Below are 27,194 nucleotides of genomic sequence, written 5' to 3' on the forward strand. Positions count from 1 at the left end.
ACCCTCAAGCTACATACAGCCTGTTGCCTGTTTTTGTCAATAAAGTTTTATTGGAACATACACACACCTATATGTTTGTGTATTGTCAAAGGCTGCTTTCGTGCTACAGTGGCAAGAGTTAATAGTTGTGACAAGTTGCACAAAGCCAAAAACATTTACACTTTGACCTTTCACAGAGAAAGTTTGCTGACCCCCTAAACTCAATACTAGGGGAATACATAGGACTCCTACCCTCACTTGTCCTGTAGTCTCCTGGGGTAGATAAATTGGTAAACAATTGCAATAAATATGGTGCAATACTGCAAGACACTGTGAGAGCACCAACCAGGAGCTGGAACTTAGCCTAGAGACACCAAAGAATGCCTCCCAGAGGAGATGGCACAGGCTATCTTAAAGATGTCAGTTTGGCAGCCAGCAGGCCTACTACAAGCACAGAGAGAACTGTGGACAAAGACATGTGGTGTTGGAGACCTATGGTATGGCGAAGAAATAGTGAATCCTCTGACGTGATTGGAGGATTAGGAAGCATAAAAGAAGTAGCAGAACATAAGCCCAAGATGTAGTGAACTAGAGCTAAGTTGCGAAGAAGCTTTCACAGGCTTTCTTACGAAATTTGAAATTCATTTTGTAGACATGAGGTAAATTGTGGAAGGGTCAGAAGCAGGGAGATAAGGTCATGCGATTTCTATTTATAAAGATCACAGTCTTTAAGATAGCCTGTAGGAGGGCAAACTGGAGACAGTGAAACCAGTTAAGGGCCTGGGGCGAGGGTCCAAGATAGAGACCCCAAACTAAAGAGACGCTGGGGGAGGGGACAGGTAACAGGGGTGGATACAAGAGGCACAGAGAGGGTCAATTCAATAGGACATACCCACCAAATGTATGCAAGAGGTAAGGAAGAAGGATTTCAGGATGGCACCCAGGTTTTGAACTAGCTGAGGGGTGATACCCTCAACTCACTAAAGGAAAAGACTAAAATTAGAGGCATGAAAGAAGTTGAAAATTGGGGGCTGTGATGTAATTGGTCATTCTTTATACCTCATTATTGAATTCCATTCAAGGATAAGCAACATCTGCTGGGAATGCAGGAAAGGTGATTGGGATCTAAATACGAATTTGGGAGTCATCATTTTAAAGGCGGCAATGGGGGTATGGTCACGAATACTGGCAAGGGACAGTATGGAGCCAGCAGGGAGCTGAGGACAGATTCCCAGGGGTGTCTAACATTGAAAGAGTGGTCAGAGGAAGACACTGGGAAAAGGATCTGAGAATGGCATGCCTGGTGATAGAAAACTTGGCAAGCACAGAGGTATTATATTTTGTGGCTCCAATTGTTACTCCTCCATAGGAAGCCTAGTAAATTCTCGTGGTAACAGAACATTAGGCAGAATTTCTGGTAATGACTAGCTATTGTTCTAATCCTTATTCTCTGGTTCCTGAGAAATCATCGGAATACATATAATAACCTAGCAGGAAAAAACTGTTATTCTATAGCATAATCAGGTCCTGAAAATATCGATGAAGATGGAAATTGTAAAGAACTGAACTCTGCCGTTGGCTCATAGTTTCCAGGAATTTGTGTCACTTTGATTCCTGTTATATCCCCAAAGCTTAGTACAGAGTCCCACATATCATAGATACTCAGTCATTTTCGTTGAACAGATGGGATCACATGACTTCATTGAGTGAGAAATAATAATCGAATAGCTAGTAATGGTTCCAGTTAAGATCAAGTGGAATCTTGGAACTTTGATATGTAGTTCAGACTACAACCAGAGAATATTCCATTTTGAGGGGATTGGTTAGCAAGCGGTTCCTCTCAAGTTTCTGTCTCCTCACCTGATATTTATCTTTTCATCATCATGAAGAGAAAAGCAGCTCTAATTGCAAAAGAAGCAATATTAATATTAAGGTTTCATGTTAAGAGGCCCTGAGTACAATGAATGAGTAGTAAAAGAGGCTTCCCCTACTGAGGGAGCCTTGGTCAGGGACTCTGTGACCACCCGTCAGTACTGGAGCCTGTTAGATCAATCACTGCACTCCAGGGTAAGATGCCAGGGTTTCTGATTTCTTAATTGTCTGGTATTTGTAACAGATCTTGGATTAGAAAAACTTCATTTCACATCTTCTGTCATTATTCCCACTGCTAAACTAAAGGCTATCATTCCTATTGCCTATCAACACAATCATCCGGTCCATCGTTGGTTCTAGATTCAGTACTTACTTCCTAAACACTTTGAATTATTTAGCATTAGGTGAAACAAACAAACAAAAATTATCTTGATTACAAAAGCTTGTCTTCTGTTATTAAGTATATAAAAATTTGATTCCTCTATTTAATGGAGCAGAGACATAGCAAACTTCAAAGTAGAAGGGGGAAAAAATCAACCAGACCTCAAGTCACCTGATTTCCAGTCCACTAGACCACACTCTGCCTTCTTGCCAATACCAATACTCGATTATGTTTCCAAGGAAGAAGGAACGGTAAAACAAAAAGTGAGAAAGACCAGCCAACTATGATAAAGGCACAGGCCTATCACTTGAATCCCCCCCCCCTTTTTAATTGAACACCAGCTATAATCTCAGCTCTTTAAATAAAATTACCTAACTAATTAGTAAATTGACATATTTATATAGGGGGTTTTCTGGGTATCTGTTCTCTCTCTCTCTCTCTCTCTCTCTCTCCCTCAATCTCTCTCCCTTCCTCCCTCCCTCCTCCTTTTCTCCCTCCTCCCTCCCTCTAACACATTGCTTTCCACCCAAAAGCACCAGGGAAAGTTTTATTTCTGGGATTCTTTCTAAAAACAAGCTTCAATTCCACATTCATTAATGCTGTGTGTGTGTGCGCGTGTGTGTGTATATGCACACTTAGAGAAAAGCACGTTTTTTTAAAAGGCAGTGATGGTTCTGCCTTTTACCACCTTCTTTCTCCTCTTTAAATGGAAAGCACTGAACCCAGATGCCCAACCACGGAAGATATTCTTCCAGAAGCAGCATCTGGCTTCCTGGCAAGCCCTTCAGGCGAGTTGTTTGGGGAGCTTTGCAGTTGTCTCTCGGTCTGTCACGTGTAGCAGATACCATGGCCTCTCTGGCTGGCATGTCCAGGCAGCTGCCAATTCCTTTCAGTTCACCTTTAATTCTGAGAACTAGTTTCCTCATTTTCATTTCTTACTGGACTTATTTTTCTCCCCACTACCCGTAAGAATTCTAGGACAAGAGGGGCCCCTGGGTGGCTCAGTCGGTTAAGCATCTGACTTCAGCTCAGGTCACGATCTCATGTCTCGTGGGTTCGAGCCCCGCATTGGGCTCTGTGCTGACACTCAGAGCCTGGAGGCTGCTTTGGATTCTGTGTCTTCCTTTTTCTCTGCCCCTCCCCTGCTTGCACTCTGTCTCTTTCTGTCTCTCGAAAATAATGAATAAACGTTAAAAAAATTAAAAAAAAAAGAATTCTCGGACAAGATTGTTTTCTCGTTGCTGTCTGCCTGTCAACTTCCTTTGCTGGCCTCTGTCTTTTGAACCAGAATGAAATCCTCAGACACTTAGTCCTACATTAAAATAGGTTACTTTAAATAATATTTCTTAGCCATTTCTTGTCAGCATAGCTCCTTGTAAACTGTGGGGTTGTTCCCTGAAAAGAAAAGCAAACATTCCATCGGAGTAATTTATTCTGGTCTGTACACAAGACATGAAAGTGTTCTTGACATTTGTGTATTATTTAGTTAAATCATATTGGCTCCCACATCCTTGCCACACCACGAACAAAAGAGCAACACAGGACTGGAAAAGATGAGGCAACACAGCAGCATTTACAAACAGCACCTGCTTCCGGATACTAAATTTTTAAAAGTAGGTTCGTTTTTTTTTTTTTACCTGTTAATATGTATGTATATATTTTTTACTTGTGAAGAATTCTGTAGGGTTTTTTATGGATAATTGTTGAGAACACAGAGTCCGATGGTAGCCCACGCACGAGGAAGCCGTGACAAGGTGCTGACAAGTCCGGCAGCAGTACCCAGAATGCAGAGGAGAAAGCAGAAATTAGAGCTGCAGGGTGACATCCAGGAATAGTTAACACGGGATAGCTGTACGTTCCCATGTTCTTGGGTTTTTTTTTTCCTCATGCAAGAAAAAGTGCAGATTATATATGAGATTTCTGATCTCGAGACTGTATTGTCTGGGCTGAGAGAAGAGTGGACTTAAGAGTGGACAGGAAGAAATCTCAGCCATTAATAACAATTGGTCTGTGGCCAGTGACAGACCCGACACACACTTGACTTTGAAGAGATACACAACGGAAATCATGGGCTTAACTGAAATGAGAGCGTCTGGGGAACAAGGACATGAATTGAGGGGCTGTTTGGATCAAGACATTGGGAAAATCTCCTTTGAGATCACCTACATGACAGTATAGCTCAAATTTAAGATTAGAATTCTTAAGTCTGTTTTATCTCTGCCTCAATGACATTTTTCGGTCTGTAATTTTTCCTCAGGTTAACTTGCTAATGTGTACAAAGGAAGTTGAATATACATGTGGAATTCAGAAACTTTATTCCAAATGTTGCCCTTTGTGTAGAGATTACTGTGTCTCACTTCCAGTAATTTCTCCTCTTCTGTATCATATTCACATTCTTCTTAACCAGGCTATTTTCTCTTCCATTGTCCCCTTTCTTTTTTCTGCCTTTTCTCCCTACACATCATCGTCCTCACTCCGAGAACTCTCTTCATCCTGGAGCACTGGCTGCCTACCATCAACCTCTCATTTATGCAGAACACAAATACACATCGAGTGACTATCATGATAGACACTGAGCTGGAAATGAACACGATTTTACCAGGATAACAATCAGCCCCTAAGAGCAGGGGAACCTTATTCAGTTGTGATGTTTCACTTCTGCTCCACGAAGTCCACTCCCCTCAGCTGACTCTCACTCCCAACTTTCTGACGCCAGCCCCTCCTCTTCTTAGGAGATTTGCAAACCAGCCTTTCTTTACAGGGATACTGTGAGTGTATTGATTGAGGAGACCTCTGTCCTTTTCTGTCTTATTTTCAAAGAGATAAGTAGAATACTTTGGGACAGAGCCACAGCAAGCAGTAGGCAAGTCATAGGTGCTGGCACTTTGGCACTAAAAACACTTACTTTTCCCTGCTGTCCATGAACTGACAATCAACATACACCTCTTAATAAATATTTTCCTTTCATCCATTTTGTTCACTCATTCATTCTTTTCACTCATTAATTAATTCTTTTATTTCCCATAGTGTTTGGGATGAGAAAAGATAAAAGAAATTACCTCTGCTCTACAGGAATTTTTATCTAATTAATTTGTGTCTCTGTGCTTGGACATCAAAACAAATTTTCTCACATAGTGAAAAGATATGCAAAGTAATGTTTTACCTAATCTGATTTTTTTTCCCATTTGAACACTTTTTTTTTTTTTTGCCATCATTTCACATCCCAGAAAATTTCTTCTCTTAAAAACAACTCTTCTCCAATTAAAGCACAACTCTGTCCTCTTGGCTTTCTGCTCCCTCATCTTTTCCCACTTCTTTTTCACTTCCAGCTGCCATTCCAGGGTCATAAGTGCCTCCCTGGTACTGACCTTTGAGTCATCAGAAGGGGATTCCATTCATGCTCCCAGAGCCATATTTAGAGATGGAGATCCCCCAGAGAGATAGTGAGGTATTTTATGGGTGGTTTACATGTCCCACTATATTTTTCTAACCATTAAGAAAGGAGAAATAAAATGCATGCCCTGTTCTCTCTGGCCTCACTCTCTAGTCATATCGCACTGAAAATAACCAATTCCTAGAGCTCTTAAAGTCATTCATACTTCCCTGGCAATGACAGGAATTTACCCTTCATCTTGGCAGAGGAAGGCCTATTTTATTCACCCCTCATCACATTCTTGCTATTCTCTGCCCGAGTTTCCCCTCAAACACCCTACAATAGGCTAGGTAGGCCTAGAAGCAAGTGGCTACATAGGGAAATGAAAGAAATGTTCCTTGACACATCCTAGTTATTTCTGATCCCAAAGTACTTCAATCCAAGAAATGGTAATATAGAAGAAAACAGGCATGCAGTTGTGTGTGAGACCCTGGGAGGAGGAGATAGCAGGGGCGGGGAGGAGATGGCCAGAGAGACGTTTTGTTCATCACGAACGCAGCCACCTGAAAAACACCAGCTAATTAGCAGTCTGTAGCCACACAACACAGCAGTTTAGTACAAGAAGTGAACAATACTTTACCTAATTGAAACTACAGTGCAGACTTAGGTAGACTGCATGCAATTACACAGATTGGAAGTCAGCCAGGACACTGAGGTTAACAATCCCTTCTCTCACAAAAAGCACCACGGGAACTCTAATGACCACAAGTGGTAAGGGCCGTTATCCTGCATCCCATCCAAAAGGCCTCACCTCTCACAGCCCAGACTCCATCAGAAGTGCTTTATGGTGTCAACTAATTGGCTGGGGAAAAGGGTGCCCTCTGTGGGCGCAGGTGCACCTTTCCCAGGAGACACGCTTACGAGTACTAGTGTGGAGGGGGCTTCAAATGAGAAGGGACATTTGGGTGGGTCACGTGGTGGGCAGTGGGTGTTGTGAAGACTTCTCAGCCTGCTAGTTCAGCGGCCAGCACTACTACGGCCTAAGCATTCCAGAAAGTTCTAGGCCAGGATTTCTTAAACTTGAATGTGCTTACACATCAGGTCACCTGGAGATCTCGTTAAAAACGTAGATTCTGATTCAGGGGTTCTCAGACAGGACCTGAGATTCTGCATAGAGAACAAGCTCCCAGATGCTGCTGGTCTCTAGGAACCACAATTTCTGAAGGCAGTTCTTACAGGGAAGAGGGAAGAGTTCTTCCTGAACCAAGAGAGCAGAGGCTGGACAAAGAGAAAGAGGACTTTAAAACGAGTTTAACACCCTGAATAATCAAGTTGGCTTTCATTTGTCCTAGGAACTAAAGAACAGAAACATAGGGAGTCCAAAATAGTAAAGAATCCAATCCACTCCTAAAATCTACTCATAAAATGTCTTTTGCTCTTGGGAGACAGCAGGAGGGACGGCGTCAGGTTCCTGAACATGTTTCATGAGTGAGACACCTACTCTGAACAGTGATGGGATTTTACCCTCACTGGTTAGTGCTGTAGCAGCGACACACCGGCCAGCAGCAGCCTGTGATGACCTCCCAAGAACCAAAACTGTCTTTCAAGATGAATTAAGAGAAGACAAGATAGCAGAATGCAGACCTTCAAAGCTTGACCAATGGACGGTGAAGGGAGTGATAATCTTCCTTCAAAGCTTTGTAAAATAGAATCAGAGTTGCTGCAGAACATCAAAGAATGGGCCATTTTTAAGCTTATATTATGCAAACTTAATTTATTGCTGCGTGCTACAGAGGCTTTCATGCTAAAACCCGCATGTACCATTAAAGATTTAATTGTTAGTTGGATTAATGATTATATTCTTTATCTAGTTATTTCCTAAGTGCTTCTTATACTGATATCTACGTATTTTGTGACTTCTTGATGATAGAATTCACTTTAGATGTATGGGAAGGAACACACACACACACGCTCGCATACACACACTTAAAAAGCAAGATCCAATTAATCCCTGGTGAAAGGAGCATGAGTTCCTACATTTAGACATGTTGTAAACATGCTGTAAACTAGATAAGGCTGGGGTTTAAATATACATTTATCCTAATATATAGCTCATCAGTATAGATGCAAAATGCTATTACTTGCCAAAGATATATAAATTTAGGGTATCATTCAAAATATATCATTTGAAATGCTCCACTGTCTAAAGCCAGTAGGGTAAAGTACATATACAAAAAGGAGAAGAATGTAAGTATCCATCAAGGAATCATCAGGATGTCTGGAGTGTCTACTGTGTGCTCCATACCACACTGGGGAGATCTGGGTAGATAAAAGAAGTATAAAGTAAGAAATGTAAAGTTCTGACAGGGGACAAAGCACTTAAGAAGAGAGAGTAAGGAAGAATTAACTGTTAAGGAGTAGGTACAGACAGAAATAGACTACAAGAGTTGAGAAGTCTCCAGTGAAAAGTGGACACTGAGTTAGGCTTTAATGCACAGGTGGAATTTTGGAAATACCAGAATGTTCCATGGGCCGGCTTGAGAAAGGCCAAAGGAAGCCAGGATGTGGCCATGAGCAGCCTGTGCCAACCGTGACAGGGAGCAAAGGAGGCGAAGACCCAAGTGCGGGGAGGAGCCAGGTTATGAGTGGTGCCTGCAGAAAAGCTGGAATTTCACGTCTCAGATTCTACCGGGAACCAAGGCAGGTTATTGAGCAGGTGAAGAACTTTTGTTTCAAGTGTCTCAATTTATTAAGCAGTCATATGAAAATGATTTGGGGATGGAAGGGCTGAAGAAGGGGGCTGGAGCAAAGTGGGTTAAACTGAGCCGTTATCTTGCCATGACCAGAAAGCAATTATTCCCCATGTTGGCTATGGAGCTCTGTGGGAAGAGGGTTATTCCTAGACAGACTTTCAAGGAAGTCAAGAGTTCTTGCTGGTTGGTTTGATATGATGGATGGATGACTGGAAAGAATTGAAGTCAATGCCAAGGTGTCCAATGAGTAGACTAAAGAGAATGGAGATGTCACTGGTGGAAACTTGGTCAACTTTGGTGGAGCACCACCTAGGTGCCAGGCACTCTTCTAGGAACTGACAATCCATCAGTAAGCTTATGCATCTAAGTTTAATCACCTTTGCTCACATGGAGTTTATGCAATACATATAATATAAACAAATCAATAAAACAAGCATAATAAATAAGGAAATACTACATATATTAGACAGTGGTGCCTGCTAAGGAACTCAAGAAAATGGGGCAGAGGAGGAGGATCAAGAGTGGTGAGGGGGGGTTTGCAGTAATAATTAAGGTCCCTTGGAGAGAAGGTGATGTTTGAGAAAAGATGAGGAGTTAGTGAAGTAGATACTTGGAGTCAAAGCATTCCAGGCAGAGAGGACACCTAACATTTGGTGTCTTCAGGAACCGAGGGAGGGAGGGGAAAAGAGGAGAAGGGAGCCACATCATTGACAAGGCCCTTATGAGGTACTGGTCTTTTGCTCCAAGTGAAAAGAAAGGGAGAGCCATTTGTAGACTTGGGAACAGGAATGGCATGAACTGACTTCTGTTTTAAAAGAATCAGGAGGTGCCTGGCTGACTGAGTCAATAGAAGATGCAACTCTTGATGCCAGGGTTGTAAGTTGAAGCCCCAGGTAGGGTGTAGAGATTACTTAAAACAAACATCAACAAAAAAACCCCAGTAAAATCTTTAAAAGAATCGGTATGCTGGGGTGCCTCGGTGGCTCAGTGAGTTAAGCATCCGACTTCAGCTCAGGTCCTGATTCGCAGCCCCGCAGCCTGATTTCGAGCCCCGCATCCAGCTCTGTAATAACAGCTCAAAGCCTGGAGCCTGTATCAGATTCTGTCTCCCTCTCTCTCTCTGCCCCTACCCTACTCATGCTCTGTCTCTCTCTGTCCTCAAAAACAATGAATAAGTGTTAAAAATTTTAAAAAATAATAATTGGTATGCTGAGAATATATCCTAAGAAAATTGGAAAACTATTTAAATTATCCAGTTATCAGTCTAATTGGAAAGAGTTATTTGTGAGGGGAAGTGTTTCAGGCATTTGTCTCTGATGGGTTGAGAGAATCTGAAGAACTGAGTTCCAGCCCCGGCTTGGGTGTGAGCTTCTTGAATAACTTTAGACATGTCACTTCACTACTTTGCCATTGTTTTGTCATCTTCATCATGGGAATAATGCTTAACTTTATCTACTTTGTGTGTGTGTGTGTGTGTGTGTGTGTGTGTGTGTGTGTGTGTGTATGTGTGTGTAATCGAATGAGATAATACAAAGGGAAAGCCAAGCGTATATACTATATCAGAGTTTAATAGGTTTGGAAATCCAAGCAGAGTGTCCAGCCCAGACACTTGATCTATCTTGCACTAAATCCAAGAGAGAGAGTGGAAAGGGCACTGGATTCAGAACCAGAAAACCTAAGTCTTTGTCTTGAGTTGATGATGCTTCCCTTAATAGTGTCATTTGGATAACACACCTTCTCAGAGCATCTGTCTCCTCTTCTGTGTTGAAGGAGGCAATGATACCTATACCTCAAAGGACTTCATTCAGAGTTACCTATAAATAAACCCGCTATAAACTATACAGCACCAAAGACATGAAGTCACCCTTCCCCCAAGCATAGACAGCTCTATGTAGTCAATCCTTTCCTCATCCTTGGGTAACTTTAATTCTTTGAAGGCAGGAATCATTTCTTCTTGGACTTGGTAGTGCCCTGAGTAACTAGCACAGGCTAGTGCAACAGGAGGTATTTAACAAATTATTTTAGCAGGTGGGTAAGTGAAGTTATGATATTAAAGGAGATGCAGATTTGGGAATCAACTTTTTAGGGTTAAGATTCCAAATCATGGAAGTGGGTGCACTCCCCAAAAGAGTTTAGAGCCTAAAGAGAGAATATGGTAGGAAACACACCACTTTAGGCTCAAACGCAACAAGAATCACTAACCATGAAAGGGAAGCAAAGTAGAAAGTAAGCAGATAATTCAGAATAATCTACCTCACACCTGTCAGAGTGGCTAAAATGAACAGATCAGGAAAGTACAGATGCTGGCAAGGATGTGGAGAAATGGGAACCCTCTTGCACTATAGGTGGGAGTGCAAACTGGTGCAGCCTCTCTGGAAAACAGTGTGGAGGTTCCTCAAAAAATTAAAAATAGATCTACCCTGTGACCCAGCAATAGCACTGCTAGGAATTGACCCAAGGGATACAGGAGTGCTGATGCATAGGGGCACTTGTACCCCAATGTTTATAGCAGCACTTTCAACAATATGGAAAGAGCCCAAATGTCCATCAACTGATGAATGGATAAAGAAGATGTAGTTTATATATACGATGAAACACTACTTGGCAATGAGAAAGAATGAAATCATGCCATTTGCAGCAACATGGATGGAACTGGAGGGTATTATGCTGAGTGAAATAAGTCAGTCAGAGAAGGACAGATACCATATGTTTTCACTCATATGTGGATCTTGAGAAACTTCACAGAAGACCATGGGGGGAGGGGAAGGGGGAAAAAGTTACAAACACAGAGAGAGGGAGGCAAACCATAAGAGACCCTTAGATACAGAGAACAAACTGAGGGTGGATGAGGGCGTGGGGGAGAGGGGAAAATGGGTGATGGGCATTGAGGAGGGCACCTGTTGGGATGAGCACTGGGTGTTGTATGTAAGCCAATTTGACAATAAATTATAGTTTTAAAAAAGAATAATCAGCTTATGACACTTTGGAATTCACCTGGGAACACCACCATGCCAAGACAAAACTTGGCCTGTGGAGGAGACACCATACTCAAAACCAATCTGGAGGAAATTGACACAGTACTTTTTTATTCATTGTGATCTTAATATTTATTTTAGTCATTATCACAATTTGAGGATTATAACTCAGTCCTAGGAAAAGTGGCCTCTAGGCAATAAAGAGTTAAGACCAGAAAGTTCACTCCCTGTGCCCTTATTTTAATCCCTCCTTCCCTGCGGTACCACGAAATGAATAATGCCTTAGACATTGTTTTTGCAATGCTAATATTTGAACAGTAAAAGATACCTTAAGACCTTCATCAAGATTTTTTAAGGCCTCATTTAATGTCAGTGTCAAGGTTCTGTGAGGAATAATTAATATAACAAAACAAGGTCTATGTGCCCATCGATTGCCAGGGGATTTATGCAGGTAACTCATTAATGCTGCAGGGGGTTCTGCATGTAAATCCCAAAGCCTCGATAGGGAAATGGGACCCAATGATTTTTCCCCCTATAAAAAACACAAACAATGACAAGTATAAAAGCAGATAACCTGAATATCTATACAAATGGCTGTATGGCTTGTAAAAGTTTTCCATTTACATCCTGTCACCTCTTCTTTTCACATGTATAAAAGATGGGACAATTATTTCAACAAACCTACCCATATAAATCAACGCAGTTTTGCTGTGGGAAGACTGGGTGTTTAAGGCATTTAATATTTCAGCATTGCCAGATTATCACCCGGATCCATTTCGTTTTGTGGTCAAGTGCATGATTAGCACTGTGACAGGATATTGGCCATTTTCATATGAAGATCTGCAAATCCTAGTAAACAAATACCAGTTGGAAAAATTAAGAACAAGTCTGTGGACTGGAATGCACCCTACTTGTAATGGGAACAAAAAGCTGGCAATCAAATCTAAAGAAAAAGCTAAATCACAGCAGAATGACCTACTTTAAGGCATTTGCCAAAGAGGCAGTGTTTTTAGACAGCTCTTCTGAAGTAGCGTCTTTCTGTCTATGCCATCTGCAGATTTATTATTGCCTGAAAAAAACAACCAAAAAAAAAAAAAGCTCTATTTGAATGATACTGAGAGCCTGTCTATAGGAAAGATTCCAGTATTGTGGGCACCACACCCACACCTACTGATGTGGTCCAAGGTTTTGCTTTAGAGGCACCTAATTAAGAAACCCTGACTCATTTACATGGAGACGTTTGATCTAAATTACACTCCAAACCGCACCAAATTGGGAGCATCTGTGAATGTGAAATGTTTGTTCCCTGTGACGGCTAGAACAGGGCCAGCTCTGGACGGCACATGTTCAAGTGACGAAAAATATTTCACATGTAACGTACTTCTGAGACCCACTTTTCCACTAATAATTCATAGTGATCCTAACCAGTATCTGTACTTCCACAATTATTTCAGGCTGTGAAAAATTATGTCACTTTTTTTTTTTTTTTTTTCTGCAGCTAGGAAGAGGTAAAAGACCACCTACTTTGTTTGTTGTCATTGATAAAAGGCCTTCCGTGCAGCCAATAGCAAAGAGGCAAAGCTGCATGGTGCCAGGGCTGGTCATTATATATATCTCTTAACTGGGGACACAGAAATGTAGAGCGACAATCTAAAGGGATAAGTCACAAGAATGGCCACTCTCATCACCACCTTGACTCTGCAGGTCTCCCACTTGCCTTGCTGGTTCTTAGCATAGCTTTGCTTTCCAACTCCTTCAAAGCTGTATTTGTGTCCAGAATGCACCGCCCATGAGCATGAGGAGATTGACAAATTAAAATTCACGTTATCTTCAATTAGAAGGCATTCTACCTCATTTTCATCAGGTAAAATGTCTAAGAAAGTATAATTTTAGGGGCGCCTGGGTGGCGCAGTCGGTTGAGCGTCCGACTTCAGCCAGGTCACGATCTCGCGGTCCGTGAGTTCGAGCCCCGCGTCGGGCTCTGGGCTGATGGCTCAGAGCCTGGAGCCTGTTTCCGATTCTGTGTCTCCCTCTCTCTCTGCCCCTCCCCCGTTCATGCTCTGTCTCTCTCTGTCCCAAAAATAAATAAAAACATTGAAAAAAAAATTTTTTTTTAAATAAAAAAAAAAAGAAAGTATAATTTTAAAAAAAGTCTGCCATTGGATGCTGTGAACAGGACTCAGCCCATAATCCTCACGAAAGACTGCTGTATTTCCAGGACAAATAAACAGTGTTTTATAGGTACAGTCAACCCTGCATGCTGTCACCTGATGTCCGCTTTACCTCATTAGGCCATATATCACCTTTGTTTCAGAGGAGTCCAAGGAGAAAGAAAGAAACTTTAGAAAACAATTCCAGATTTTTTTGTCTAAGAAGGATATTAACGCATAGATCTGATGTAGTGTTTTTTTGCAGTAGCTAGAATGAGATTTGAATATATTAATATTTTCAGCAGCAGATCCCAGGGAGCCCAGTTAATAACTTATGCATGGATACATAGATATACTTCAGACAGAGGTAAGGTTTTCAGCTCTCGTGTTGGTAATACTTAGAGAGATCGAATGAAAGGGGCTGTTCTCCCTGAGTCTTTGTTGTGGGCATGCATTGTGACAGTATGGAGCCAGAGTTCTTCTGGTTGTCTACGCAGCCTGGATTCAATAAACTGTTATATATGCATATTATGACAATGTGGTCAAGGAAACCAGATTTTTTTTACTTCTACCTTCAAGTGCCTATGTAGCCTAAATCTGGTGCTTATTTTTCTTGTCCCCCATTCAATATGTTAACATATTCATAATTTAATGCAGGTTATGCTCCTTTTATAATTAAAGTTATGGACTTGGTTGGAAAAGCATTCAGACTATACTGTATGAAAAATATTTTTTTTCTATATTGTGCTGTATGGCTCAGGGTGAACCCTAAATCTGGATGATCCCAGACTATATTAGCTTGCTAGGGTTGCTATAACGAAATCCCACAGACTGGGTGACTTAAACAACAGAAATTTATTTTCTCACACTTCTGGAGTCTAAAAGTCCAAGAGCACAGTGTCAGCAGATTGGTTTCTCCTGAGACCTCTCTTCTTGGTTTGCAGATGGCTGTCTTCTCACTCTGTCCTCACACGGTCTTTCCTCTGTGAGCACACAGTCCTGGTGTTTTTTGTCCCAATTTCTTCTTCTTATAAAGACGTCAGTCATACTGGATAAGGGCCCATCCTAATGGTCTCATTTTAACTTAATCACCAAAGACCTTACCTCCAAATGGAGTCAGTCACATTCTGAGGTCCTGGGGGTTAAGATTTCAACAGATGATTTTGAGGGTCAAGGGCACATAATACAGCCCTTAACAGAGACCAAAGCTGTTTTCATATCCATGTGGCTGACATGTCCCATGCCAAATGTGTTTTTATTTGAGACCAAAACTGAAAGTTAATATTTTTATATCTGTGGTATTTTTCCAGTATGATTATCAGTTACTTTCTCCATCAATACGAAGCCAAGATGACTTTCTAAGGTCTAGGGGAACAAGCAGCAACATCACTCTTCTCATACCTTCTTGCTAGATTGGAAGGAAGCAGTTACTGAGTACAGTAAGTGTTACCACAGTGCCGGCTGGAGCTCCACCCCGCCTTCAGGGACCCTGGTCTAGAGGCATAAGTGCCTCACTCTCCATTACTGCCGCCCTCCATTAGGAGCAGATAATGCGAGAGATATCACTTTCACAATAAAACAGTGCACTTACACCACACCTTTCAACTCAGCATTTCCAAATGCTTTAAAAATCATTATTATTTTTATTATTTATTTGTGGAATCCCAGCAGTCTACTCAGCACTGGGAAGTAGAGTCAAAGCCACAGAGCTATGGTCTCAACTTTGCAGGCTTAAATGACACTCAAGTCCCCCCTCGATGTGCCAGTAAAGAGAATCTGAAGGTGGATGTCTGTATGTGCATGCTTACTTTGAAAAAAAGGGGAAAAGAAACCTGAGTTATCCTGCTACTTGACTAGCATAAGAAATTTAGAAAAGAACCATTCTATGGTGTTGTTCTGATAAACCAACAGCAAAACCAAGAACAAAACAAGAAAACAAATACATAGTTTTGGACCTAAATTCAGAAAATGGAAATGAATTGCCCTAATCAAGGACAACTACAATAACACTTTAAAGGGGTTATTAAGCAATGCAGGAAGTGGAGATCAATCATGCCCTGCATATTGTTCAATGGTCATTATTTCCTGGGTCAAATCTGCTTGACATTCAATTTAACACAGACTTTCATCAAGTCGAAAAGCCCTGGAGAAACTTTCACTGGCCACCTACATCTTCCAATAGGGTTGTTGCCTGATCCCCCTTGTTTTTGGTTTCTGACGTTTTATCGTCATTGCATATTCTGCCTTCTGCTGAAAGAACGCCACTGCTTTCCACAACTTTCAACTTGGTGAATATGAGTTGTCCATTCCTATAATGCTAGAACCCAGTCCGGGGTCTGACACATAGTGGGTGCTCGATAAATATTTGTGAGATGAGCCATAAGTTTTCACGGTATGCTTCATAGCAGTCTAAAAGTGCCTTTGACACATCCTGCTCTCTCCATGAAGTTATAAACTCAGACAGATGGCAACGAAGCAAAGATGGTCCAGATGCAGATTAAAAATGTAATGAAATAATGATTTCGATTGCTTTAAATCAAAGTGACCAAATGCATTTGTAGAAAGTATATGTTGAAAGTTATCTTGACTAGTCTTGAATTTAGCCAGTTAAGGTTTTCTGGAAGAAGTATGAGTTCAGGAGCTTTTGTGATGATGGGAGGGAGAAATCACAAACTGAGAGGGGTTGTAAAGCATGGGAGTGGGACCATGGAGGATCACTGAAGGAAAATTAGAGATCAGTACTTGGACTTAATAGATCAGAGGCGGCAGGAGAGTCAGGGAGGTAGATTACTTGGGGTGTTCTAATGAAAAGTAAGAAAGCTTCTTTATACAAAGCTACTTTAAGGATATTGTTAGAAACATAGGAACATCATTAGCAGTATGTCAGAGGAGGAAATAACAAAGTAGAAAATCAGGAAATAAGAGCTGTCGGAATGCAGCCAAAGTGAGTAGGATGTTTCTTGGGTCTCCTGTGCTTCGAGCTGCTCACCACCCTGGGCAGTTCTGTGTTATCCCCAGAACTGGGAGCTTAGGTAGGGTCTAGACACACAATATAATCATAGGTTCTTCTGGGGGCACCTGGGTGGCTCAGTGTGTTAAGCTTCCGACTTCGGCTTAGGTCATGATCTCATGGTTTGTGAGTTCGAGCCCTGCACTGGGCTCTGAACTGACAGCTCAGAGCCTGGAGCCTGCTTCAGATTCTGTGTCTCCCTCTCTCTGCCCCTCTGCCCCTCTGCAGCTTGCACTCTCTCTCAAGCACAAATAAATGGTTCTTCTCAGTCCACACAGAGAGTAAGTCACAAAAGGGCGTTTCCTGTGTGAGAGAAAAATAGGCAATATCTCTTTGTCTTTCACCATCTCAAATTGGTAATGCAGAAAGACTATATATATCCTTGCATATTGGGCTGTTCTGAGCCTTCAATATCCTGAGCCCCTCAGAGGAAGGATGCTGCAAAGCAGAGAAGAATACGGGTGTCTTCTGAAAATGAATGAAGTATGCCACTGAGAAGCTGCTGGTCTCATCTCGAAACCCACCAAGGAACAGCAGCACAGCTAGAGACAGAGTTCAAAAGTCAAAAGTGCCTGACTACCTGAAATTAAAGGAACAACAACAACAACAAAAAAATCACATTGCAAGGCCTGGCTCAAGCTGCTTTATTGTATTTCATATTTAGATTTCACATGTTTATATTCCAAAGTGTGATGTCTCTTTAAAAATGTAACTGTTGAGTTTAAAATCAGGAAGTAGTAAAGTGGCTTCACAGGGAGACGCATATGGGAGGTTTTTGTTTTTAGGGGTGGGGGAAGGAGTTGGTTTTGTTTTCAGTTCTGTGGAATTTCAGTCCAATCAACACCTAGGCCACTCCTTTAAAAAAAAAAAGGAAGAAGAAGAAGAAAGATTTTTTTTCTTTTTCTTTTTTCTTTTCTTTCTTCTTTTGTTTTTTCTTTCTTTCTTTCTTTCTTTCTTTCTTTCTTTCTTTCTTTTTTTTTTTTTTTTTAAATATGACTCACTGTGTAGAGACTTCCTTGCAGACATCTGGGAGTTTAACCAAAGACGTCCAAAAAGCAAGTAGAGGTGCAGCAGCAACAGTGAGCATCTAACCTTTATTCTCATTTTCAATAGGGAAATGCTTTATAGGTTTTCAAGAAATCAGTTCCAGAAGGGAAACTGTCCAATCCCCTCAAAAGATGAGCAAACCTGGGACTTTCCCAGGTCATCTGGCCAGTTTGCAGGTCCTATAACAGAGTTTTACTATAGTGAAGGGGGAAAAAAATGGAAATAAGCTACCGCGAAGGCACTTGAGCTCCAACTGGCTAGTTATTCTGGGTAGTTAAATGCAGTTAGGATTCTTGGATTTGCAGTTTCCAATGGAGGTAATGTCTTTCAATAAAATTGTCAGTACTTCCTCACTGTCTTAGCTTTACCTGGAATTCTAGCCATGCTTCCATGCTGGACATGTCACTCCACCAGACAAATAAGTTTCCTCATCAACTCCACTGTACTGCCCACATCTGCTGTACTGCTTGGCTCATACTCTTGTGCTCCTATCCAGGTTCCTCTCTATGCTGACTGCCCATCCCAGGTTCTATCACTTCTTCAAAGAATCGGATTCAATGCCCAGGTCTTTTAAGATTTGCTTGATTAGATCTGGCCCTATCTGAAGAGGTCTTTCCCTGCTCTAAACTCCTAGCCCTTCTTATGAACAGCCTTACGGGTGACTGGGACACTTACATACAGTAGAGTGAATGCAGTAGGCCAAAGGCTATCCTTGTGCTTTTTTAATTCTTCCAGAATGCCTAGCATGAATAGACACAATTGAACACTAACCATGTGTCCCATACTTTGCTGGATATTTAAAATACATTATCTCAATTTAAGAACCATGTAAAATAGGCATTACTCTCAGTTGATGTAGCCAAAATCTAGCATCCAGAGGAACCACGTTCTTTTTTTTCCTAGGTCACCCAACTAAAAAGTAGTGGGGTCAGTATTAGAATGCAGGTCTGTCTGAACCCAAAGATCTGATGCCTAACTTCTATGCAAAACTGCCTCCCTCCTGATTAACTGGCACATAAAAGTCACACTATTTTGTGACTTTCATGAGTAGATGAATGAATGAGTAAATTAATATGGGACCTGTTCTCTACACCAGTCTCCCTTGCAAAAGTGAAAATAATAAGAAATTCTGAATCGTAGTGCCTCTGAACAGATGTGGTCACATAAAAAAGTACAAGGAAAGCAGAAATGTTTTCAGAGGTTAGCAGTAAATTTGATCACTGGTAGCCTACCTGGAAGTGATATGACTCACAGGGAATGAAGCAAGGCTCCAGTCAAACTTGACAAGCATTTGCAACTTGAGAGCATACACCTTAGATACTTTTCTAACCTTACCCCTTATTTTCCCTCTGCTCTTGTTTTCTTACTCATTTTAAATGTATTTTCGCTTTTTTATATTGAATGCATGTTTCATATACAGTAAATGCTTTTATTTGATACACTGGGAACATAAATCAGTTTAATACATAATAAAATTAATTAAGAAAATAAAATCGGTGCTCAAATTTACAGAACAAGTTCAGAAATGTTTACTGAGAGGATAGAAGTGGGTGGCTCATGGCCTCATGTATCATTTCAGCCATGCATGAGACGATAATTATGAAGTTGTACTTCAGGGAAGATCTGAAATGTGTGGAGTTCCAGGAGGTGTAAAGATGCAACCTGTCAGGATTAAAATCAGAAGTTTAGAGGCCAATGAAAGAGAGATGGGATTTTCATAGAATAAAAAAAAAATCCCAGTAAGCAGTACAAATATCTGAGTTTTAAAATGAATTTATCTTCAAATACCATAAGATGTGCAAACTAATATTTTAAAACACAGAGATGGGGGCTGACTAAGACTGAAAGATAATGGTTTTCTTGAAGTTTCTTCACGAACTAATATCAAGACAATAAAGAGAAGCTTATTTTATCACTTATTCTGAGGCCACCAGGTGGCATTTCTATTGCCATCAATAACCTTCAGTTGGGTTCTTTGATGGTAACAGAGGCTAGGAACCACTGGTCTACTCCAGTCACATCATGTGAATACCTCAGTTAATTAAGAAAGCCCTTGTTCAGATTTCTCCAGTTGTGGTAAGCAGCAGTGACATCAAGGCGACTCTCAGTTCATGAGAACCAACTTGATTCAGTGAATGAGCCATGGAAAGGGAATCAGTTAGGAAGAGGGAGAGAGTACTTCTCACCAAATTGTCATTGCCCTCTGCTTTGTCAGTGGGTATTATTGTCTATGACAAATTCTCAAGGGCCTCCAAAGAATCAGAGTCAAGCCCTCTCTAAGAGTGTTGAAAGGATGGGTATCTGATTGGTTTTAACTGCAGGCATGTGTGTGACCAAATAAAGCAGATCCCTGAAGAGTCTTTTTCCAGATGTATATATGACTTTTATACTTTATCTGAGCCCATTTTGGAGAGTGAAGGCCCTTCAAAAGTAATATAATCCGCATGGATTGAGGGTCTGTTACTCAAGAACCTAGATTTCAATTTCTAGTCACATCAATGAACTGTACCTTCAGTTAGTTACTGATTTCAGTTCTAAGAGAAAAATTAAAACTGCCCAAACTTTATTTTTCAGAAAACACTGGCAAGTTTAACAAACTGTATCTCCAACTTGTCTGTTATAAGACAAGCTACCATAAATTTTCAGTCAGAAACTATCTTTAGATTTATTCAGAGACTAGGAGAATTCATTTCCATTTTTTCATTTGCTCAGTCTATGGAGTTATGAAGCAAGAATTTTCATTCCCCTTTGTTGAAATGTCCTATCTATGAAGACACAGGTTCTATATCCTGGGGAGTCTTTAAACTTTTTAAGTCATCATAGAAGTCCAAACTATAATTATAATATCTATATTTTTCTTTAAAAAACAGCCTGATCTAAATGTATTCTTACAAAAAAAATTAAATACAACCTAACAAAGCCTACAAATTCAAATATATCTTTATTCCAAATTTAAGTTGTTTTATGTTGGCCTGCCCTCATTCCCATTGTTAACATTTGATTCATAGGCTTCATCTTTTCATGAAGTGTCCAGCCTAACTGGTCTAGGATGTGAGGGCAACACTCACCTGGCACATCTAAAGATGTGTGTGAACCCTAACTTCCCCTTCAAACAATCAAGGTCCTTGTCTCATCACAGATAGCCAGGGGCAACAGCAAAGGGTAAAGGAGACCCATCAACAATGTCCAGTTTCAATGTGTTCTCCTAATTTACTTTGTGACCTTCTGGGTGCAGCCACACCCCTGGCTCTCAGAAGACGGAGCCTAAGGGGGAAATGGCAGTGGGTACCAATTCCTATGTCCTGTTGTTCTGTGGTCTCAATTAAGGGCTAATTAATTACCACTGGCACCTTTGGCATTGCTTGTCAAGTTGCATTTAGAAGTATCTTTTCAGCATTTAAATATCAGTAGTCCAAAATCCACAGCTAAAAATCCCATGTGTTACTATAGCCTTTGTCTTCTTTTTCAAAACTATGTTTTAAAATTCAGCAAATATATCTATAACCACTGCAGGTAGCTTTCAAATACAACAAACAGAATTGGTATTGTCAATTTTGATTAATAGTACTTCATTAATAAGCATCCTGTTATTCAGTCTCCACCTGCACTTGCTGATGTTGCCTGGAATCAATTAACTCATATAATTTGATTTATTTTACAAAGACATTTTGGGATGTGCTGTGCTGATGATAAAGGTCCTATTTTAGCAGTTCTTGATCACAAGCTAGATTGTACCTGAATGGATTTCTGTTTCTGCATGGATATGTATACGTGAGTGTGTGTTTTCCAAGTGAGTAGGAAGAAAATACTGCTTGAAGAAGTCTTAAATTAAATAAATCATTTTATTTTTTTTAATGTGTATTTGAGAGAGAGTGACACAGAACATGAGCGGGGGGGTGGGGGGAGGCGTGCAGAGAGAGAGAGAGAGAGAGCGGGGGGCGGGGGGAAACACAGAATCTGAAGCAGGCTCCAGGCTCTGAGCTGTCAGCACAGAGCCCGATACAGGACTCAAACTCACAAGCAGAGAGATCATGACCTGAGCCAAAGTCAGACGCCTGACCAACTGAACCACCCAGGAGTCCTAAGAATTCATTTTAAAACATTGTGGGGGGTATTCCTCCTCAACATTCTGACTTTATCTATACAGCCCTAAAAAATACAGATTCTGAAATGCTAGGTTTTCTATTCTTCAAGCCATCTTACTTACAGGTTAGTGAGTCTTCTTTTAAGTTGAAGAGCAAAATGTGTTACTAAGCACCAAAGTTAAAACACCAGCTAGGGCTAAGATATTAGAGCCAGATATTAGAAAGATATTAGATTCAGCTTTATGTATAATTATGTTTTGTTTTGCTTTCTTTTAGATGTCATCTCTTTTTCTCCCCTAAATATTTATAAGCCATGGTTTCTGGATTGATCCATTTGATCCCAATCATATGCATTATGAAAACATTTCTTAGATTCCTATAGATACTTGAGAAATGCTAAGTTTGGTGCAAAGACAAAAGTCCAACTCAAACTGTCCAGGCAGAAAAGAGAATTCATTGGGTTACTTAATGGAAACTTATGATTAGAGGTGACTTTGGGGATGACTAGATCCAAGTGCCCAAAAGGTATTGCTAGGAATTTGCCTCTTGCCGTCTCTAAACTGCTCATCTCTTGGTTCACGTCATTTTCACTTAAAATGCTTCCTGCTGGCAGCAAGACGGTAGAAGCAGGATTGTATCATACCAGTTTAGCATCCTCAGGGACAAGTAAGCTTCTCGTTTGTTGTGGGAATAGAAAATTCCCAGGAATAGCTCTCCTTGGCCTGGCTCAGATCCCTTGTTTATTCCATATTTGTTCCTAATCCATTCACTGTGGCAGAGGAATGCAGGGATCTCATGAGTCAGACATGGGCTACAAGCCCATCCCTCGAGCCAAGGACTAGGTCAACTCCACTCAAAACATAGAGGCTGGGACTGCCATAGAGACGGTTTCCCCCAAAGATGGTATTACCAAAAAGAAAACAAAAATGATGAGTAGAAGGTGGGGGGGAGGGTGGGAATCTACTGTCCACAACAGTAAATTATAGCTACCATCTCTTATTTTCCCAACATCATTATCCTATATCTTATCTTAATGTGTCAATCAATAGGAGAAGTAAATGAAGACTAAGTTATATTAAGGGACACTGTGTCTATAAATAAGGAATCTCTCATTCTCATTTTCTAGAAAACTGACACCAAGCTCTATCAAGCAGAACTTCAGTAATATCCCTCCATGCATGCCCTCCTTCATCCATGTAACACTAATGAGTCCCTAACGTCAGATAAGCACTGAACTAGGCACCGGGGCTACAAAAATAAATAAGGCAGATCCTTAAAGCCTCTATAGGTGGAGGTAATACAGTATAGTAATAAGAGAGAAGGCTTTTGAGTTAAATAGAGCTAGGTTCCAGTCCCCGCTCTTTTACTTATTAGTCGTGTGAATGTGGACAAAGTTCTCATTCATTCTGTGTTTCAATTTGCATATCTAAAAATTGGTGTACTATAAGAATTAAATGGACAATGTATATGATCTGCTCAGCATAAGACCAAGCACATAAGGTAATTGTTCAATAATTAATAGTTATCACTATGCATATCAAATAAGATAATGCAAACAAATCTCTTTACACAGTGCTTGGCACATACTGAGTGCTCAGGAAATGGTAGTTAGAAACTATGATCATATGAAATAGAATGAGGGACTAAACCTAAGAGAAAGCAAAATTTAAAAATCCAAGATAGGGTCACCTGGCTGGCTCAGAGAGTGGAGCATGCAACTCTTGATCTCCAGGTTGTCAGTTTGAGCCTCACATTGCGTGTAGAGATTACTTCAAAATAAAAAAAAAATCTTCAAAAAAAAAAGGCCCAAGAAAAATTTATGATGATAAATTTGGGAAATACCTTGCGAGTTCTCTCAGACCTACCCCCATCTTCAGAGAAAACCCTTCATAATTTTGTATAGAGTCAAATTTATCTTCTCTTCAAAGAAAGTGCTCCCCAAAGCAACTCTCTTTTCTTTCTTTCTCTATTTCATCAGTTTACATATTATTTAATTAAATTGCATAATTACAAAAATAAATACGACTGGCATAAACTTGTTCGAGACTCTCTCCTGGGACTTCCCTCTAGTGGGAACAGATGTGCACAGTGCAGAGTCATTAACTAGCCACAAAGATTCAGTGTATTGTGGCCTTGGGTCAGGGTATTTTGCAGAGGAAACAGAGAGGTGGCTAAGTACAAGTCAGCCAAGAAAGCTTCTGTGGTATTTCACCCATCTTCTTCATCCTCTTTATCTTCTTGTGTGCCCCTAGTTCTTGAAAATTTATCTCATATTTGGCATATTTACTGGCATTTTTTAAACATTCTTCCATAGCTGGTATATTTAAAACTTTAAAACCAGAATGTTAAACATGCCTCCTATAGTCACAACTATGTATTGGGCAAAATAAGACAATGTGAATAGAAAATGGTGGGACATGAAAGATGAATACATGGTGCTGCCCTAAATCCATTTCTAACTGTAGTCTTAAATAATAGACTATATGTTCATTTCTAACCATGAAAACATAGAAACCGATCTCACACATTGAAATGACACTATCAGTTGGGTAGAACCTAAAAGAAGATCAGAATATGCTTTCCACATGCACCGTCCAAATGCAAAAAATTAAGGAATTATTCTTCCAATTCTTCATGATGATCTCATGAAGATTTCTGGAACTTATTTGTTACTGTCTTGCAAGACTCAAAATCAGAGTGCCACAAAAATGGAAAGTATTGGCAGCATATATGTTTTAAAATTTGGGATTTGGGGGGATTAATGAGTCTGTTAAGTTTTAGGTAGTAGCCATTAAAGGCTGAAATCTAATGAAGTTCTTATGTGTAATCAGGTACTTCTTCTGAGAAGAGTATGAGTAGTAGCTCAGTCTGTGCCTCAGAAAGTTTGAAGTTTATGATCAAAGAGAAAATAAATTATCATGTATTAGTATTTTTTTTTTAATTTAAATTCAAGTTAGTTAGCACAGTGTAGTCTTGGCTTCAGAAGTAAAACCTAGTGATTCATCTCTTACATATGACACCCAGTGCTCATCCCCAAAAATGCCCTCCTTAATGTCCATCACCCATTCTACCCATCCTCCCCACCCACCTCCCCTACAGCAATCCTGTTTATTCTCTGTATTTAAGAGTCTCTTATAGGTTGCCTCCCTCCGTGTTTTCACCTTGTTTTTTCTTCCCTTCCCCTATGTTCATCCGTTGTGTTTCTCAAATTCCACAGATGAGTGACATCATATGATATCTGTCTTTCTCTGACTTGTTTCGCTTAGCATAATCCCTCTAATTCCATCCATGTAGTTGCAAAAAGCAAGATTTCATTCTTTTTCATCGCCAAGTAGTATTCCATTGTGTGTGTGTATGTATATGTGTGTGTGTGTGTATGTGTGTGTGTCTAAATATATATATTTAGGCATCTTCTTTATCCATTCACCAGTTGATGGACATTTGGGCTCTTTCCATAATTTGGCTACTGTTGATGGTGCTGCTATAAACATTGGGGTACATGTGCCCCTTTAAGTCAGCATTTATTATGTTATTGTATATTCTGGATATTTATCGTATTTGGATAAATACCTAGTGGTGCAATTGCTGGGTTGTAGGGTAGTTCTATTTTTAATTTGTTGAAGAACCTGCATACTGTTTTCCAGCATGACAGCACCAGTTCGCATTCCCACCAACAGTGCAAAAGGGTTCCCCTTTCTCCATATCCTCACCAACATCTGTTGTTTCCAGAGTTGTTAATTTTAGACATTCTGACAGGTGTGCAGTGGTATCTCATGGTGGTTTTGGTTTATATTTCCCTGATGATTGTCTGTGAAGTATTAAAGAGTCCTAAGCAATAAAAACATATTCCATCCCCACTGCATGTTCAAAGATTTGGATTTTTCTCAAGTAATCACTGGCCACCCAGCAGACCCCAGTACTATATAGGATGGCTTGCTGGTTAAAGGTGACTTGAACCAGTTCAGTTACTTAGATTCGTACAACCTCCAGGTCTCTATCAGAACATCATGGAGATTGACTGATTTCACCATTTATGTGAGATACATCTTCTGTAGTCACTATAATTTCAAATATTTTGGTGTAAATAGCAATTTAAAGTTTAGGGTAACCTGGGTGGCTCAGTTGGCTAAGTGTCTAACTCTTGGTTTTGGCTCAGGTCATGATTTCATTGTTCACGAGTTCAAGTCCTGACTGGGACTCTGTGCTGACAGCACTGAGCCTGCTTGGGATTCTCTCTCCCTCTCTCTCTCTGCCCCTCCCCCGCTTTCTCTCTCTCTCTCTCTCTCACTCAAAATAAGTAAACAAACACCAAACATTAAAAAAAAAACAATTTAAAGTTTAATAATTCCCTTTGGTGAGACAAAGATTTATGAGCCAAGGCAGCGTGTTTAGTTTGTTTTTCTTAATCCATGAATTGAAATAGTTATACAATCCAAATTGTATCCTCTGCTCTGTAAAGAACTTGTATTAACAGCCATTTGCACAGACTGGAGCATCCTTCTTAACACTGAGTTTAGATGCCAAGAAAGGCAATGTGTTTGGTCCCATTCTTTGGTTCAAGCCTCCACCCCTGGCCCAAACAGCCATAATGAAATATGGCCAGGTGTACCCACTGGGAGGAAAAAGAATATTCTTGTGAGTGCTCATGGAGAGCATTAAATGGGGGGAACTGGAAAGAGAGGCTGGAACCAAGTTATGAAAAAACTAGTATGTCTTAGTAAGGAACTGTGATTTTGCCTAACAGGCAGTAGAAAGTCACTAATGGTTTTCAAGCTGAGAAGACGGACCCACATAATGAGATTAAAAGAACCAGCTGCAGGCCAACTCTGTCTTGGAAGCCTCTGTGACCTGTGTTTGGGGACAGACAAAGATAGCCATTCAAGAGAGCAGAAAAAGACAGCCTTAACAAAAGGAGCTGGCAAAAACTAGGTGACATAATTGAGCTCCCCAGCAATCCACCTGGGGTTCAGAGCTGGATTCTGGTTCCTCAAGGGGAAATTAAAGGCAGAACCAAAGGTCAAAACCACAGGCAGAAGTGTCATTTGGGAAAACTGGACACATACAGCTCAGTCTTGCTGCTTGCTAGAATCAGTCATTCCTGATCCATAGGCTCTTCCGAAGAAACTTGGGTATAGCTGAGGCAGACAAGAAATGGCACCGAGAATCCTTAGGAAATATCCTTTGTCAGCTTCCATCATCATTCCCATCAAATTTAAAATAAAATGTGCTCAAACCTCCAATCCTTATAAAACGAGAAACCCAGTGTCTCTCAGCTTATCAGAGAAGACTTACCTTCCATCTAGTTTTTTCTGGACTGACTTCCTGCTTCAGCTGAACTCACAATTCATGCATGTCTTACCACTTGCCAGTGGTCCTTGTTCTTGACAATTCCTTTGCTTTTCTTTCCAAATCTCACTCCAGGAAGTAGCACTTGGTAGACGTTTACTTAAGATTCATGGCGGATGGAAAGATTACATCACACCCAGCCTAGCAGATTATTTAAAATGTAAACTTAAATGATAAGCATCCCCCTTACTAAAATGCACCTTGATCGTCCTCTCCACACCC

At 40.5% G+C, this 27,194-nt stretch overlaps 1 protein-coding gene across 4 annotated transcripts in view; it reads left to right on the top strand.

The window, feature by feature from the left end:
* ARHGAP15 (Rho GTPase activating protein 15) overlaps positions 1 to 27,194 on the top strand; it is a 619,122-nt gene that overhangs the window by 563,883 nt on the left and 28,045 nt on the right. The window contains exon 14 of one of the 4 annotated variants that reach the window (XM_040474977.1): positions 8,168 to 8,195. The exons of 1 other annotated variant lie outside the window; for it this stretch is intronic. In XM_040474977.1, coding sequence (XP_040330911.1) covers positions 8,168 to 8,180 — 13 coding nt within the window. In that variant the 3' untranslated portion in view covers positions 8,181 to 8,195. Of the gene's footprint in view, positions 1 to 7,051; positions 7,458 to 8,167; positions 8,196 to 27,194 lie in introns of those variants that run through there. 2 more of the 4 variants (XM_040474975.1, XM_040474976.1) reach the window with 2 other exon arrangements.

The sequence above is a fragment of the Herpailurus yagouaroundi genome, unplaced genomic scaffold (assembly GCF_014898765.1).
Source record: "Herpailurus yagouaroundi ecotype Mexico unplaced genomic scaffold, PumYag 140, whole genome shotgun sequence".
NCBI lineage: Eukaryota > Metazoa > Chordata > Mammalia > Carnivora > Felidae > Herpailurus > Herpailurus yagouaroundi.